General features: G+C 51.2%; 6 protein-coding genes across 6 annotated transcripts; 5 read left to right on the forward strand and 1 right to left on the reverse strand.

Annotated features, from left to right (window-relative positions):
• Nucleotides 1–646: 646 nt before the first annotated feature.
• On the forward strand, nt 647–3,736 carry ColSpa_01496 (beta-galactosidase; the record flags this gene model as incomplete). Its single annotated transcript, XM_049267708.1, is given in 3 exon segments — nt 647–2,199; nt 2,252–2,593; nt 2,605–3,736. The coding sequence occupies 3 exon segments, from the start codon at nt 647–649 to the stop codon at nt 3,734–3,736; spliced, it is 3,027 nt and encodes a 1,008-aa protein (XP_049123665.1).
• A 173-nt stretch (nt 3,737–3,909) lies between these two features.
• ColSpa_01497 (uridine-cytidine kinase-like 1) lies at nt 3,910–5,620 on the reverse strand (the record flags this gene model as incomplete). Its single annotated transcript, XM_049267709.1, has 2 exons — nt 3,910–4,410; nt 4,463–5,620. 2 exons carry the CDS (start codon nt 5,618–5,620, stop codon nt 3,910–3,912), a joined length of 1,659 nt encoding a protein of 552 aa, XP_049123666.1.
• Nucleotides 5,621–6,577: 957 nt separating this feature from the next.
• ColSpa_01498 (2-oxoglutarate-Fe(II) type oxidoreductase hxnY) lies at nt 6,578–7,732 on the forward strand (the record flags this gene model as incomplete). The annotated part of the gene is made up of 2 exons (XM_049267710.1): nt 6,578–7,239; nt 7,300–7,732. The coding sequence occupies 2 exons, from the start codon at nt 6,578–6,580 to the stop codon at nt 7,730–7,732; spliced, it is 1,095 nt and encodes a 364-aa protein (XP_049123667.1).
• Nucleotides 7,733–8,376: 644 nt separating this feature from the next.
• Nucleotides 8,377–9,622, forward strand: ColSpa_01499 (secondary metabolism regulator LAE1; the record flags this gene model as incomplete). The annotated part of the gene is made up of 3 exons (XM_049267711.1): nt 8,377–8,737; nt 8,802–9,006; nt 9,160–9,622. The coding sequence occupies 3 exons, from the start codon at nt 8,377–8,379 to the stop codon at nt 9,620–9,622; spliced, it is 1,029 nt and encodes a 342-aa protein (XP_049123668.1).
• Nucleotides 9,623–10,699: 1,077 nt separating this feature from the next.
• On the forward strand, nt 10,700–11,588 carry ColSpa_01500 (secondary metabolism regulator LAE1; the record flags this gene model as incomplete). The annotated part of the gene is made up of 3 exons (XM_049267712.1): nt 10,700–10,814; nt 10,870–11,074; nt 11,120–11,588. The coding sequence occupies 3 exons, from the start codon at nt 10,700–10,702 to the stop codon at nt 11,586–11,588; spliced, it is 789 nt and encodes a 262-aa protein (XP_049123669.1).
• A 1,263-nt stretch (nt 11,589–12,851) lies between these two features.
• ColSpa_01501 (ribosomal lysine N-methyltransferase set10) lies at nt 12,852–14,444 on the forward strand (the record flags this gene model as incomplete). Its single annotated transcript, XM_049267713.1, has 4 exons — nt 12,852–12,984; nt 13,068–13,639; nt 13,692–13,925; nt 13,980–14,444. The coding sequence occupies 4 exons, from the start codon at nt 12,852–12,854 to the stop codon at nt 14,442–14,444; spliced, it is 1,404 nt and encodes a 467-aa protein (XP_049123670.1).
• Nucleotides 14,445–16,012: the final 1,568 nt, after the last annotated feature.

Consider the following 16,012-nt stretch of genomic DNA (forward strand, 5'->3'; position numbering starts at 1 on the left):
TATGCCTAGATGGTGTAAGGATAAGGTTAGCCGGGTGATTGTTCGGGAGTAAATACCCCGACAAGGCTAAAATTAGCCGGTCCTCGATCGACCATCAAAAACCCACCCCTCAAGTGAATCAAGCTTACAGACCAGGGGTCAAGATGAGCCGGTGGCCATCAGACCACACCCAACGTTACTTCATTCCCCGCTCCGTCAATGGATCGCGGGGGTGTCGGACCCGGACCCAACGACGTACAACCGTCATGGTGGGGAAACCACAAAATATGCATATTTACTCCAGTTCTTGGACGTCCCCCCCGCTGCCCAGCCTTTCGAGCTGCAACTCGAACAGCAAGACCGCGTGAACGAGACTCTCCCATCCCCGATGTTACTCTGGGTTGTTATAACTGCTAACATGAGCCCCGCGGTAGGAGAGCCGGCGATCGGTGAGCTTGGACTTAGGCGCACAAAGGAGGTCAGAGGGAAGCATGTCTCTTGGCGCAGCGGGCATGATCGTGACATAGGCCAAGCCGGATGTAAAGAAAACACCGATGAGACTCCGCTTGGTGACATTATAAGCAGATATAAGAGCCATTATGTTTGCCATTAATGAGGAGGTTATTGAAATGAGCGTCGTCGCAAATTTGACTCTCTTGCGGATATCATGGACCTCATTTCCAGTTTGGGGGTGTTCCCGACGTCTGTGCCGGATTGGACAAATCTGAACGTCCTGCACCGAAACACTCTAGCTCCCCGCGCACACTTCTACTCGTACGCCAGCGAAGAGTCTGCCCTGTCATTCAATCGCGAGCAGAGCGAGTTTCTCAGTCTCAATGGGACTTGGAAATTCCACTATGACCCGAGCCCATTTGAAGCTCCCGTTTGGGAGACGGCAAACGTAACCTCGTGGGACGACATCGAGGTCCCTAGCATGTGGCAGCGTCAGGGCTACGGTATACCTCACTACACCAACATTGACTACCCTTTTCCTGTCACACCGCCTAATGTCTCCTACATCAACCCGACTGGATCGTATTGGCGGGAGTTTGAAGTGCCGGGAGACTGGGACGAGGACCAGCAGATCCGCTTACGTTTCGAAGGCGTCGACAGCGCTTTTCACGTTTGGGTGAACGGCGAGGAGGTCGGTTACAGCCAAGGAAGCCGTAATTCCCACGAGTTCGACATTACTGACTATCTCACTCCTGGCGAGGCCAACTCGCTGGCTGCTCGTGTCTATCAGTGGTCTGATGGCTCATACATTGAGGATCAAGACCAGTGGTGGATGTCGGGTATCTTTCGAGATGTTTACCTTGTTCCTTTCCCTCGCTCTTCGATTGTCGACTATTTTGTCAATACTGAGGTTGATGACTCCTTCGAGAGTGGTACTCTCAAGCTCAACGCGACGATCCAAGGCCAACCAGGAACCATGACGGTTAAACTACTCTCTCCTGACGGTACCACACTTGACGAGTGGTCTGGTACATCTTCTGAAATATACGAACACAAGATCGAAGGCGAGAATCTCCATCTATGGTCCGCTGAAACGCCCACGCTCTACACCCTTCTCGTCACATTCAACGGCCGAACCATCAGCCAACGAGTTGGACTTCGTCGCGTCGAGATTAGTGGTTCCAACTTCCTCGTCAACGGAAAGGCTATTACCATCTATGGCGTCAACAGGCACGAGCACCACCATATCTCTGGCAGGACCGTTCCTTATGAGAATATGAGAGCCGATCTCATCACGATGAAGCGCTCCAACATCAACGCCATCCGCACCGCCCACCAGCCCCCACATCCGGATTTCTTCGACGTTGCGGATGAGATCGGCTTCTATGTTATCTCCGAGGCGGATCTCGAGTGCCATGGGTTTGACAAGGTCGAGGAGACCAAGGAGGCGATGGCAGAGTGGACTTCGCAGAATCCCGATTGGGAGGATGCATACGTTGACAGAGCCCACGCCGTTGTCGAAAGATACAAGAACCATGCGTCGGTCATCATCTGGTCGCTTGGCAACGAGTGCTTCTATGGCAAGAACCTAGATGCCATGGCGAAGTGGATCAAGCAGCGGGATCCGAGTCGCATCACTCATTATGAGCCCGACCGTGAAGCCGAGTCGGTTGATATTTACAGCCAGATGTATTCAACACCGGAAAGCATTGTCAAGTTCCTCAGCAATCATACGGACAAACCCTTCATTTTGTGTGAATACGCACAGTAAGTTGCTGTCTTTCTATTCTCCGACGGTCAATTGACGTGATGGTCATAGCGCGATGGGCAACGGTCCAGGTGGTTTGAAGGAGTACATCGAGCTCTTCCGATCGGAGCCCTTGATTCAGGGCGGACTCGTGTGGGAATGGAGCAACCATGGACTCCTCAAGAAAGAAGGTGACCTCGAGTATTACGCTTACGGTGGAGATTTCGGTGACGAACCCAACGACGCCGACTTCATCATGGACGGGCTCGTTCTCTCCGACCACACTCCCATGCCTTCGCTCATTGATTATGCCAAAGCAATTCAGCCAGTGACAGTGAAGCTCTCCGAAGACGGACGCCAGATGGTTGTCACCAATCACTATGACTTCCTCGACGTCACTGAGCTCGATGCTTCGTGGCACATAGTCCAGGATGGGAAGAACCCACTACTTCTCGTGCCTTGGAGCTGCCAAGTATCCCGGCTGGGGAACAGCGCGCTGTCAATCTGCCCACAGGGAATTCGAGCTTCTCTGATGAGGCATGGATTACCGTCGAGTTCACGTTAAAGAATGATACGGTTTGGGCAGCGGAGGGTCACGTCGTGGCTTGGGACCAGCTCCATCTCAACGCTCCAGCAACGACTAACCGAACACGTCGGTACAACTCTCCTGTACAAGTCCGACAATCGCAAAATCTCGAGGTAAAGCAGGAGAGAACACATCTCGTGATAAAGAACGGCGATGCATCTTTTGACTTTGACCTTCTTCAAGGAAACGTTACCTGGAAAGTGGACGACGTCGACGTGTTTCAGCGCGGACCCGAGCTCTACTTCTACCGCGCCCTAACCCAGAACGATGCTGCATATTGGGGCGATGGCCCTATCTGGGAGGAGGAACGGGTCGGCAGCATGCACACACAGGTTCGCGATGTTCGCTGGCAACAAGGCGATGACGGCTTCATTGTCAACTACCAGGTTCGAGTCGCCCCTAAGGCTCTTGAATGGGGCGTGGAAGCGGATTTGACATACACCGTTTCATCTGATGGCCTCACCGTCCACGCTCGCGGTGACTTTGTTGGTAACGTCACCGAGGTCCTTCCCCGCATTGGTCTCATGGCTGTTTTGCCCGTTGAGTTCGATGAAGTTGCGTGGTTCGGCCGGGGACCCGGGGAGAACTATAAGGACACAAAAGAAGGGTGTCGAATCGGACGCTACGAGTCCACAGTGGAGGACCTATTCACCCATTACGACTATCCACAGGAGAACGGCAACCGCGAAGACCTGCGGTGGCTTCAGGTCACCAATGGCAATGATGGTGTTACGCTCAACGTGAAAAGAGCTGAGCCTGAGCCTTTCAGCTTTACGGCATTGCGTTACATGCCCTTCGACTTGGATGACGCAGAGCACCCTCATGATCTTAAACCTCTGAACATGACGGTCTTGCATCTCGATTACGACAACAACGGGATTGGATCGGCCACCGTAGGACCAAGGCCTTTCGAGCAGTACAGGTGCTACACTGAGCCGTTTGACTTCACCTTTGAGCTGAGCATTGCGTAGAAAGAGACGGTGCTTCCAGTGTGCTAAAGTGGTTCTCAGACCGCAATAGAAGAACAGCATAAGATGGATCCATCTTTATAATGGTTTTCCAATATTTCAAGGATCACTGGAGGACATTCTGCAGCTTGTGAATCTCTCAGCATTTCATTGCTGTAAATGTGCCCTCCTCTAATTTACACCCTCACTGTTTTCTCGCTAACCCCCTTTTCGTGATCTGCTAATGAGCCCTCCCGCGGTATGTCAATAGCCTCAATCACTTGGCCATCACCTTCCAACTCCTCAGGCCTTACATAATCCTTTGGTTCAACCCACTTGGCCTCCATGATTGGCGGCGGCCAGATTTTGCACATGAGCCAAAACGACAAGCCAGACAGAGCCAGACCGACCCAGTAGGCGAAGAAGTAGAACCTGGTAACGCCTACAGGGGCCGAGACTCCCATATTGTTGAGGAAGCCATAGAAATTAGGGATTATGCCAATAATGTAGGCGACATAGGCGCGGATGTTCCATCCGTGGGAGTAATGGTATGCCCCTGACTTTGCCGAACTGAAGCAGTCCGGGATGTGGATGCGGCCGCGGCCGATGATGTAATAGTTGACGAGCAAGACTCCAGTGATGGCAGAGAGAAAGATCTGGTAAGACGAGAGGAAGGATACGAAGATGGAAGCGGAGCCCTTTTCTCTGTTAGTGCTGAGACAAGGACGGAGTCATTTTCTTGTGACTTACCAATAGGAACCAGGGGTTGATCGCAAAGGAGATGACTGCACAGACGAAGAAACCCCTTCTGACAGTAAGATATTTGGGAAACAGAGCCGCAATATCGTTACCCGCAGGCAAAGAGTTCTCAAAGATGGAACTGAAGATGCAGCAATAGGCAAAGCAGCCAGCAATGATGAAACATCCGGCCCGGTTTGCCGCGGTATACTCCGTCGTCTGAAGAGTGTCCAGTAACGTGACAGGGTTCCAGATGAGCTCCCCAAAAATCAATTCGCTGGAGGCGCAAACCAAATTGCCCACCGCCGCGACGATGAAGTTGGCAACAGGAAAGCAAAACAGGTTTCCGACGATGACATCGTTCTTCTTCTTCGCGTACCGCTGGAAATCTGCGGCGTTGCTGGCAAAGGTCGCGCAGTTCGCCGCGCCAAGCATGAAAAACTGGACAATGAGCCACGCCCTCTTTGAGCCCGTCGCCGTACCACCTTGACGCACGACAGGCCCGAGACCGCCAGCTTTCGTTGCCGTCCAAACGAGCATGGCCACAGCCGAAACAATGAAGACGCAAAGCTTGGCGTAGACGAGTCCACGCATCTTGGGGACGGGGATAACGAGGAAGGCGCAGGTAGCAAGCCAGAAAATGACAAAGCCAATCATTCCCGCTGAGGTGAGCGCCGAGCCCTCACCCATTGTGTTCGGAATGTCCGCGATGCCCGGGATGATGGCATGCAGCATAACGTAGATACACTGACCGCCCTGCACCGCATTTACTCCGTTCCAAACGATAGCCATGACGGCGCGATTGAAAGTCGGCCACCATGCACCATAAACGCCGAAAGCAGATCTGCATATGACAGGGTAACCAACGTGGTAACAACTTCCGGGTCGGCCATTAAGAGTGATGATGAGGGCGATGAGACATTGGCCTCCGAAGGCGCAAGCGAGAGACTCCCACATAGAAAGGCCCAGAGCCTGCGCAGTCGAAGAGGCGTACCAGTTCGAAACGGTGGCGGTAGCAGAGAACCAGAAAGTAAAGTAGGTCCATTGAGTCCAGGTGCGGTCGGCGAGTTTCAGAGGCCGTAGGTCGTCGTTTGAAAGGAGGGCATCGCGACCGTGGACTTCGGATGTTCCAGAGGCCTGCGGCACGCGGAGACGGTTTAGAAGGCCCATGCCGGGCTGCTGAATCCAGCAATTGGTTTTTGGCAGTCTTCGGAAATCCCAGCGGAACGGCTTGGTGAAGAAACGATGCCCACCCACCCGTGTAAAATGCTTCACTATGGACGTTTAAACGAAAATAAAAAGGCAAAGGCAGGGACTTATACCAAATCTCACTTCGGTCTAATATTATTCGTAATCATATTGGCTACGGAGTCATGATCACCTGCGATAGTGATCAACTCAAGATACCGGAGGCGAGCGGGTGTTGTGGGGGAGATAAGCACTGCAGGGGTTATTTGGCAGTTGAGTTAGAACGACCGCTGTGGAAGCCGTAAAAAGCATACTCTCAGATAAGACACTACGACTAACTCGACGAAGGATGGAAGTAGTGATGGCCTACATGAGACTTGTACTTGAACTCGGGGAACTCCGTGTTCGAAAGTCGGACAGATCAAGAAGCTTGTTCTGCCAAGTTTCTAGGCAATGGGAAACCCGCAGGAAAAGAGTCTCCGGAAAGAGATCCTGCCTCTCTCCGAGAACCGGGATGAGCCCCGTACTCCACACGGTCCGTTGTCGGCCCAGGGTCCCGACCGATAAGAACTGACCTGCCCCCAACGAACCACATCGCACGCCATTATCTTCAGCTATCGTGCAATCTCTTTTCAACCATAACTAGGCGATCTCCGGCTAACTACGGCGGAAAGCGGAGACGTTGTTTACTGAGCCTCAGACTCACTCAGTCTGCAGCCCTCTACACTAGACGGCTTAAAGCAAATAACGATCGTGTGCACTGCCTTCTAAGCCAGCTTATCGGCGTGACTTAGGACGAACACCAGAAGATTAATATCGCCACTGTGTCGAAACATTCTCACGAGAACTTCACCTCTCAAAAGACACAGTTGCGAGCGCAAATTCCTTGCCCCGAAAAAGCTACCTGGACTCAAGTTCGCGAAGAGAACAGGCGCCACAATGTCCACCACGGTGACCACTACAGCTCCAGAGAGCTACAAGCTCGAGCTCATGTCTGCCTATGGCACCGTATATCGCGACGTTTTGAGGACTCCGCCCCGAGACTGCGACGCCTCTGAGGTCCCTGTCATCGACCTCTCCAACATCCGTGGCAGCGAGTCAGAACGCAAGGCCCTCGCCGCCACCATTCGTAACGCGGCTGAAAATACGGGCTTTTTCTACATCAAGAATCATGGCATCCCAAAAGCGACAATTGACGCCGCATTCAAGCAGGCACAAACCTTTTTCTCGCAGCCCAATGAGAAGAAGGCGCTCGTTGCACAGAAGAAATCCAAGTTTTTCAACGGGTGGACAGAAAAGCGCGCTGCGCAGATCTCGCCAACGGAAACCAAGGACCACCGAGAGGGTTTCAGCTTTCGTTATGATCCCCGGCATGATCCAGAGACCAAGGACCCGAATGCCGTGCCCGAGGCAGTGAAGCCATGGATGAAGCATGAGGACTTTGTGTGGGAGGGAACGAGCCATTTGCCCGGCTTCAAAGACGACATGGTCACCTATTGGCAAAGTTGTCTAACTCTTGCGAGAAGTCTCATCAGGATATTCGCTTTGGCGTTGGATGTACCGGAGAACTACTTTGATAACGTCATCACATATCCCGGAAGGTATGTTGTTTTGCTAGCCCTTTAACATGTCGATACTCACCCAGTTTACGCTCTCCACAGCGACAGTGTTGTCAACTACTACCCCAAGAACACTGAAGCGCAAGATGCTATCATCGATGTCGGTATTGGTGCACACACCGACCTGCAGTGCTTCACCCTCCTTTGGCAAGACACCGTTGGTGGACTCCAGGTTCTCACAAAAGACGGCCAATGGATCAAAGTGCCGCCGGTCCCCGACACCTTCGTCATCAACATTGGCGACTTTTTCCAGAGGCTGTCCAACGATCGTTTTCAATCGACGGTGCACCGGGTCTTTAACCACGCGCCCGAGGATCGGTACTCAATGCCTTTTTTCTTTGGGTTCAACCACAACGAGCAGTGCTCCGTCTTGCCGACTTGTACGGATGAAAAGAACCCACCGAAGTATGAACCGATTAGCTGCGGCGAAGTAGGTTACAATCTTGTCTTGGGTACAAATATTCCAAAACGCTGACTTTGTCGTAGTGGTGTAAACTACGGTTTGATAAGACATTCGAATATTCGAAGTCGAAATTGTCTAAGTAAGTCAGCGACAAGGGACACAAAATAATGGAAATATCTTATATCGACATTTTTCAATCTCTACTCTATATGATATGCGGGGTAGCCATTCTCGAAAGTCATAACTAAGCTACTCTTTCCATTTCCTGTGCATCGTTGCTTTGGAGATCCAATTAAACGGCCCCGAAGCGCCAGGCCCTGTGTAAATGATAACGGATTCCTCAATGATCACGAACTAGGTAAAAGCAATCATTACAAAGAAAGTTTGATGGTCATTGAGTGTGTGAACTGTGTGAAGTGTATTCTATCCGATGACAATGTGATCGCGAACATGGCTAATCGCCCCCCTGTGATCTTGACCGAGTATGATTCGTCGGAGAAGGTTGAAGTGGGCGAGTAAGGTCGGAAGTACGGTGAAATATCTCTCCGCGTCTGGCCTGCCAAGTTCGCAAGGATGGGGTGATACTGTTGGTCTATTGGTCCGTCAATTGATTTCACTTCCCCTTATCCTCATCACTCCTCCGTTACGCGCTGAGGATTCAACTCCATCGTCTTCTTCGCCACATTTACTCTGTGCTCGTCGCCTTCTTTCAATCCATGGAAGAACATCAAGATGTATTAGTACCTCCTACAGGGCCTCCGGAGGTTGCGGGTCATCCACACATAGCATTTATTGAGGCTGAAGACGATGGTTACTATTCTGCTTCTGATGCAGGGTCGAACATCATCTCACTGGCCTCTACTGTCCGCGCCTTCACTTTCGAGAATGACCGACGATACCACAAATTCAAGGAAGGCCGGTATGTGTTCCCCAATGACGATGAAGAGCAGGCACGGGAGGATATGAAACACGTCTTGGTACTCGCTCTATGCGGAGATGCACTGCACAGCGCGCCTCTGGAGAATCCCCAGAGCATCCTGGATATCGGCACTGGCACCGGCATCTGGGCTATCGATAGTGCGTTACATCTTTGCAGCCTATTGACTGAAGCAAACTAAACAGATGCCCCGGCCTCATTCAGTGGGTGACGAGTACCCGGCAGCGACCATCACCGGCATTGATCTCAGCCCTATCCAACCATCATACGTGCCGTCCAACGTTTTTTTTGTGATTGATGACGCTGAGGCGGAGTGGTTATATCCAGACAACTCAGTTGACTATATTCACATACGGAACATGGGCGCTGCTATCAAGGACTGGACAAAACTTCTAGCTCAGGCATACAGGTGAGTTCTGTTTTTCAGTTAACGCTTTTCAAAAACCTACGTCCCCCCTAGTCGCTCTGCTCTAGCTATATTCTCCATCATTGCTTCAATTCCCGGATGCACCTGATACCTTCTATAGAGACCTTGCGTAGTTTCTATATCTGACTGCTGTAGGGTTCTCAAGCCAGGCGGCTGGATCGAGCTTCAGGAGATGAAGTGGAACTTTAACTGTGATGACGGCACGATGCCTCCTGACTATGCGTTGACAAGAATGATGGGTCTCGTCTGGGAAGGCCTTGCGATGTTTGGGATCGAAGCAGACATTGCAGATGCCAATCCGCAACGCCTAAGAGATGCTGGCTTCCTGAATCAAGTCAATGAAATTCGGAAGGTTCCAGTCGGCGAATGGCCCAGAAGACCAGAACTAAAAATGATTGGGATATACTGTCAAGCAGTTCTCTACGATGGACTCCACGCAGTTACTATTGGACCCCTTACTAGAGGCTTGGGATGGAGTCCTGAAGCAGTGGAGCTTCTATTGGTGGACGTGCGGAAGCATCTGATCGACAAATCTATTCACTCATACGTGTTTTACCACAGTGTTGCCGGCCAAAAACCACATGGTGTATCTGTCTAGAGCAAATTTTTTGACTGAATAAGAGGTGCCGTTTTAATTTTCGTGCAGAATGGCGCTCTTTTATATTCCCATTATTGTTAGAAATGGACTGATTAGACGATGGCCGTGCTTCAGTTTGTCATTGAAGGAATACTGCGACAAATATCGGTCGGAAGCAAAAGTTTTAGCGAGGCAACAAATCCAAAGATTGGATATACTCCATGTTGTCATTGCTAGCAATCAGCTACTTGCAGTCTTTCAGAATCTATCAATGCGGATCAATCGGTACATTCGATGCCGATGCGGTTGAATGGCCTCCGTACCTGGAACCTACGCCCCTGGCCAATAAGCATCCTTGTAAATATGAATGCGTTGTTTTACCATGTCTGTACCTAAATCCTCGGAGGTGTTTGCTGAAATGGAGCTGTGCTGCCACAGATGCATACTGATCGGGAAAGGTAGACCGATTGATGGAACTGGCGAGCGATGCGAGCAGTATGTAGGATGCTGTGCCCCCACGACGAAGAAACAAGGTCAGCTGGAAATTTTGCCTCTCATTCGATGGTGGCCATGAAATGTGGATGATGAGGACGCAAACCCCGGAGAGGTACCCATCCGCGGATGTATTGCCTAGTCCGGGTGGGGTGATGCGTTGGTTCCTTTGTTAGCTACCTTCTCTCTTCCCCTCAACAGTCGCGCTTCCTGGTTGTACGCAGGGTAACAGTATATGAGTAACATTTCCCCCAAAGTCTATGGTCTGTGCCTCCACAACAAGAAGTCTCCATCCCATCTAATTCCAATATGGCGGAACAGCGGGCTGCTCCAAAATCTCCTTCTCCTTCCCAGTCACCAGAAGCTACAAATCACGAAACTACATTGCCGGTTGCAGACCTACTTCCCGAATCGACGATAGAGGCTCATGACGAGGGATACGAAGGAGATGGCTATGAAACTGCCTCCGACGCAAGCTCTAATTCTACCTCCTCGCTAGCATCGAGCGTTCGCGATTACAATTTCGAAAATACGCGGCGTTATCATAAGTTTAAGGAAGGACGATATGCATTCCCTAATGATGATCCTGAACAAGAACGAGAAGACATGAAGCATGCCATGATTGTCACCCTTTGTGAGGGGGCACTGCACAACGCCCCGTTGAATAATCCTCAGAAAATCCTGGATATCGGTACCGGTACTGGTATCTGGACCATTGACAGTAAGTTGCATATTAATAACTAGTCAGGTTCTAAAGCAACTAACTCCACATGTAGTGGGCGACGAGTACCCAGAAGCTGAGGTCACTGGCATTGACCTCAGTCCTATTCAGCCTTCATATGTGCCTGTAAACGTATCTTTCATTATTGATGATGCCGAAGCAGAGTGGCTGTATCCGGATGATTCAATCGACTACATCCATCTGCGAAACATGGGCCCGGGTATCAAAGACTGGACGAAGCTTCTCAATCAGGCTTACAGGTGAGTTGCTATCTGACGCTATTCGAATTTCTCTAAAGGTCGTAGAGTTCTCAAGCCAGGTGGCTGGATTGAACTCCAGGAGATGAAATGGGACTTCAATTGTGATGATGGCACTATGCCTCCTACTTATGCCCTGACGAAGATGACGGATCTTATTTGGCAGGGGCTTGGTAAATTTGGTATCAAGGCGAACCCAGCAGACGTCAACCCCCAACGCCTGAAAGATGTTGGCTTTGTGGGACAAGTTCATGATATAAAAAAGGTGCCGGTTGGTGAATGGCCTAAACGGCAGGAGTTGAGAAAGATCGGTGCTTATTGTAAGGCTGTCCTTTATGATGGTCTGCATGCGATCACTGTTGGGCCCCTTACACGAGGCTTAGGGTGGACTGCTGAAGAAGTTGAGATATTCTTGATTGGCGTACGGAAGGATCTGCTGAACACTTCGATCCACTCATACGTCCTTTATCATAGTGTTGCAGGCCAGAAGCCGCAGAAGACTGAGGAATCAGCCTAGAAGATATCAAGTTTGGTATCCCAATATTGGAACATGTCTAGACTCATGGTTGATCTATCTTGTTATATACCATAGAGTATAGTTGATGGATACTTGTTAAATGCAATGCTTGCTGCTTCCATTGGCGTTTGATTCTGGTCTTGGTTCAAACAGAACTCGCGTTTTGTCTAAAGTCTTTCGACCTAGTTTCTACTCTTGGGCACCGCTGGGATAGTTTTATGTATGTGGCATCCTCCTCTGCTCAGACTTTTATGTCTGTGAAACAAATCAAAGTCTGGTTGTCGAGATTCTAGTGTGACTGATGCCTTCCTGCATCTCAGCCGACAAGTTGGGTGTTGGCAACATTCAGGTGCCATGTAAAACCGAGGTTTCCAAGACTAAAGACTGATCCGCCCATCCATAGGACCATTTTATTACACCCTCCAAGACCTTTACATCAAGACAGGAAAAGAAGAATGTTTGTAAAGATAGAAAAATAGTAAAAAACCAACAGGTTCATAATTCGACGGTGCTTCATAGTAACAGCACTGAACGGAGGAACCCCAGTGGTCAACTGCGTCTGTTGGGGATGATATCAATTATATTACTTTATGGCTGCTATCCGGGAGAGTAAAGTTATTACTCGAACCCAACACCCACGAGAGGGCAGACGAGATAATCATTCTTCGCCGAGGCTATAGACATAGTGTTTATCGCCATACATAATCTCATAATCTTCATCAAAGCCAGAAGAGGTTGTAAATGATTCAGCGCTCTTCTTTAAGAGTCTTTGAGACGTGTATCTGTGGAGAGATCGGAGATGACGAGGACATGGAAACGAGCCCTTCGACCAGTGCAAAGAAGCAGGGAGTGGCTAGCTAAACTCGGCGTTCGTCTCTTAGAGTCTTGAATCTGAAGTTACAGTTAGGTAACTACGTAAAAAAGATGGGTCTCAACTTATTTGTGTTACATTTGGGCGATGAGAGACTTTCAATCTAGAGCTTGAAGTGGATAAGCTGAATGAGTTCAGTTCCCGACTTTGTTTTGACCAAGAAAGTGGGTCGGCCTGGCGAACACGGTGTGCGTGCGCTAAAGGATGTTGCGCACGGTACATACACCACATTGAAAATTTTGGTCTCCAGATCTTCAACCACGTGAAGCGTAAGACGACTCACAACAGCCCGATCCACATCATCCTCATAAGCAGATACACACAGGTAAATACTGCTTACAATACCAAGAAGTCTCGTTCTTAATCAGATTCGTTATCATCTCAAGCACAAGATGGCGGCAGCCGATGAGTTTCAGGCGGCATCCCAAAGGTTTTTGTCGTGGTTCAAGTCCTTGCAGGGCGCCACATTCCACAATGACATTCAGATCGTTGACTTGAGAGGCCAGAACGCCGGACGAGGAATTGGTGAGACTTACTTGCGTACACCCCAGCCCGTTCAAAAGCTAATAAATGCAAAGTCGCAACCAAAGACATTGCACCCGAGACAGTCCTTTTCACCATTCCCAGAAAAAGCATCATCAACATCGAGACTTCGGAGCTCCCGAAGAAGATCCCCCAGGTTTTCACCGGAAACGATGGAGATGATGAGGACATGGAGAACGAGCCCCTAGACTCATGGGGTTCTCTCATCTTGGTGATGCTCTATGAGTACCTTCAAGGCGATGCCTCCCCTTGGAAGCCGTATTTTGAGGTTCTGCCTGAGAAGTTTGACACGCTCATGTTCTGGGAGACTTCAGATCTCGAGTATCTAAAAGGAAGCGCGGTGCTGTCCAAGATTGGCAAGGATGAGGCGGATGAGATGTTCCGGTCGCGGATTTTGTCCGTCATCTCAGCCAACCCGACCATTTTCTTTCCTCAAGGTGTTTCGCCGCTTGGCGAGGCAGAGCTGCTGCAGCTGGCTCACCGTATGGGAAGCATCATCATGGCGTATGCTTTCGATCTGGAGAACGAGGAGGAACCCGAGCAGGAAGATGAGGAATGGGTCGAGGACCGTGAGGGCAAGACGATGCTGGGCATGGTGCCGATGGCCGACATTTTGAACGCTGACGCCGAGTTTAATGTTCGTAGCCGCTCTCAGTCGCTCCAGCCAAGCATTTGCTGACAGAAACTAGGCGCATGTCAACCACGGAGAGGACGACCTTAGTGTCACCGCGCTCCGAACCATCAAGGCCGGAGAGGAGATTCTGAACTACTACGGGCCCCACCCCAACTCCGAGCTGCTTAGAAGATACGGCTACGTGACCCCCAAGCACTCTCGCTACGACGTGGTTGAGATCCCGTGGGACCTCATCCAGTCTATTCTGAACGAGCAACTAAAGCTTACCGACGATGTTTGGAAGCAGGTGGTATGTTCTGAACCGAAACTGATCCAGACGACAAGGGTGTTAACAAGAACATAGGCAGAGCAGGTGGACCCCGAAGACCTCGAGGACGTCTTTGTCCTGGAGCGTGAATCCGGCGAGCCGGACTCGGAGGGCCGTCTTACGACGCCCGCAAAGGTGCAGGAGGTATCTGCCGAGCTTGAAGAGCAATTGAAGGGTGTCTTGAAGGCGATCAAGAAGGTCCGGGGCGATCTCATCCCCGACAAGAGGAAGCGCGACGAGGTTTACCAGCACGTCGTGGTGTCCACGCTGCAGAAGCTGCTGACGCAGTACCCGACAACGCCCGAAGAAGACGAGGCTTTGTTAGCGTCTGGGAATTTGACGTCGCGGCAGAAGATGGCCGTTGAGGTTAGGCTCGGCGAGAAGCGCCTCATCAAGGAAGCGCTCCAGGTGGCGGGTCTTGGCGACAGCGGCGCCGCCGAAGAAGTTGCTGCGGACGAGGGGCAGGAGAGGTCGTCCAAGAGGGCGCGCACGGCGCAGTGATTGCGTCTGATTGGAGAAGGGAAGCGAAGGAAGTGTTTCTGTGATACAAGAAGGCAAGGAAGATCCCAATGGTGAGCTGCGATACCTGGAAGATTTCAGGCGGTCGGGGCCAAGAAGTGGGAGGAATCAGATTAATCATGGACAATGAGAACGGACCACATTGTTCCCTTGAGCCCAAAATGCGCTAAACGCTGCTAAATCCAACGTCATACGAACCGCATCACTTACACTGCACATTGCTTCGTTCCCGCGCCGCAGCACCGGCAACTGTTTCTTGTCTTTGCCTACAACACTGTCTTTCGTCGGTCGTTTCGAACAAGAAGAGCAGAAGCTTATGTTTTCGGCTGCAGGTCGCTGCAGCTTCCAGGAGCGTGTGCGACAGATTCCCTCCCTCGTATCAGGCCGCACCAACAGGTTGTTGGCTGGCAAACCAACACCGGCAAAGGGTCAGTTCTGGGATACCCCCGCACCGTGACTGACCGGTGCGACAATTGCCCACAACTCGCCTCTCCGATAGGTGCTCGCGATCCGGCTCCCGCAGGTTACTGGCCACGGCGGGCGAATACGAGAACGCTCAACGCTGTGGGCCTTTGTTGGCTCAGTATGTCAGGGCGGCTAACCTTCAGAGGACACCAACGAATGATCACGGCAGCGGCAATCTATCGTGACGGCCTTGACTGCTGTCATTGAGATCAACCGGTCAACGTTCCCAACATTCGCGCGTCATTGGGCTCCATCGCCACCGGTATCCTCGCCCTGTATCACGCACAACGCGGGTCCGCGACCCTGGCTTTCTGACGTCTCTTCCCAACAAAAACGGCGAGGGACAGATATCTGGCGGCGGAATTGGAGGATCGAATGCTTCTTCAAAGTGTTATCCGGTGTTCAGGGGCGTGGGTCTTGATATATATGGCGCATTCCCTCTTACTGTTCAAGCCGCACTTTGGGGCCTTTTCGTGCGTCCTCGTTATGGCTCGCTGAATGCCGACAGTGTTACTATGAATTTGGCGAGGAATCGTGCACCGAACTCGACGACTTGGGGCCTTCAATTGCGTGCTCATTACTGCTCCCCACCGCCCTTCAGGCTGCCGCCTTGTTTGGGCACAGCACAATTCTCCAACAGCCCTGCAGAACATGCCACGTCTAACCAATTTCTCCGTCGAGCCAAGCTGATCCAGTTGTCGCTGCGGGGTATCGTTCGGTACAGTATTCGACTCGGCGCTCGTTAGGCTCCATGACCTGACGGCAGAAGCCTAATCGTCAACCGCTCGTCCGGGCCATCAACGCGAGCGATCATCATGACAGATACGCGGGTGTCCTCGCGGCGTCTTTGTTCCTACTCGAGTAGATATGGCCGCTCAAGCACACCGGCATCGATACGGCCGCCATTGGCCACGGTTTTAAGGTCGACTTGCTCCGTTCGGTAACCAACCAGGCCTCCTCTGAATCCCCCACTGACACCGAGCGGTCCCTTTGCCGAGCTCTGACAGCTCGAACAGTGTCAGACTCCGAGAAGCCGCATGGGCCAACGTTTCAACTCCATCCGGCTTCTCAATTGGTTATCCACG

The sequence above is a fragment of the Colletotrichum spaethianum genome (assembly GCF_022836535.1).
Source record: "Colletotrichum spaethianum MAFF 239500 DNA, contig02, whole genome shotgun sequence".
Lineage (NCBI taxonomy): Eukaryota > Fungi > Ascomycota > Sordariomycetes > Glomerellales > Glomerellaceae > Colletotrichum > Colletotrichum spaethianum.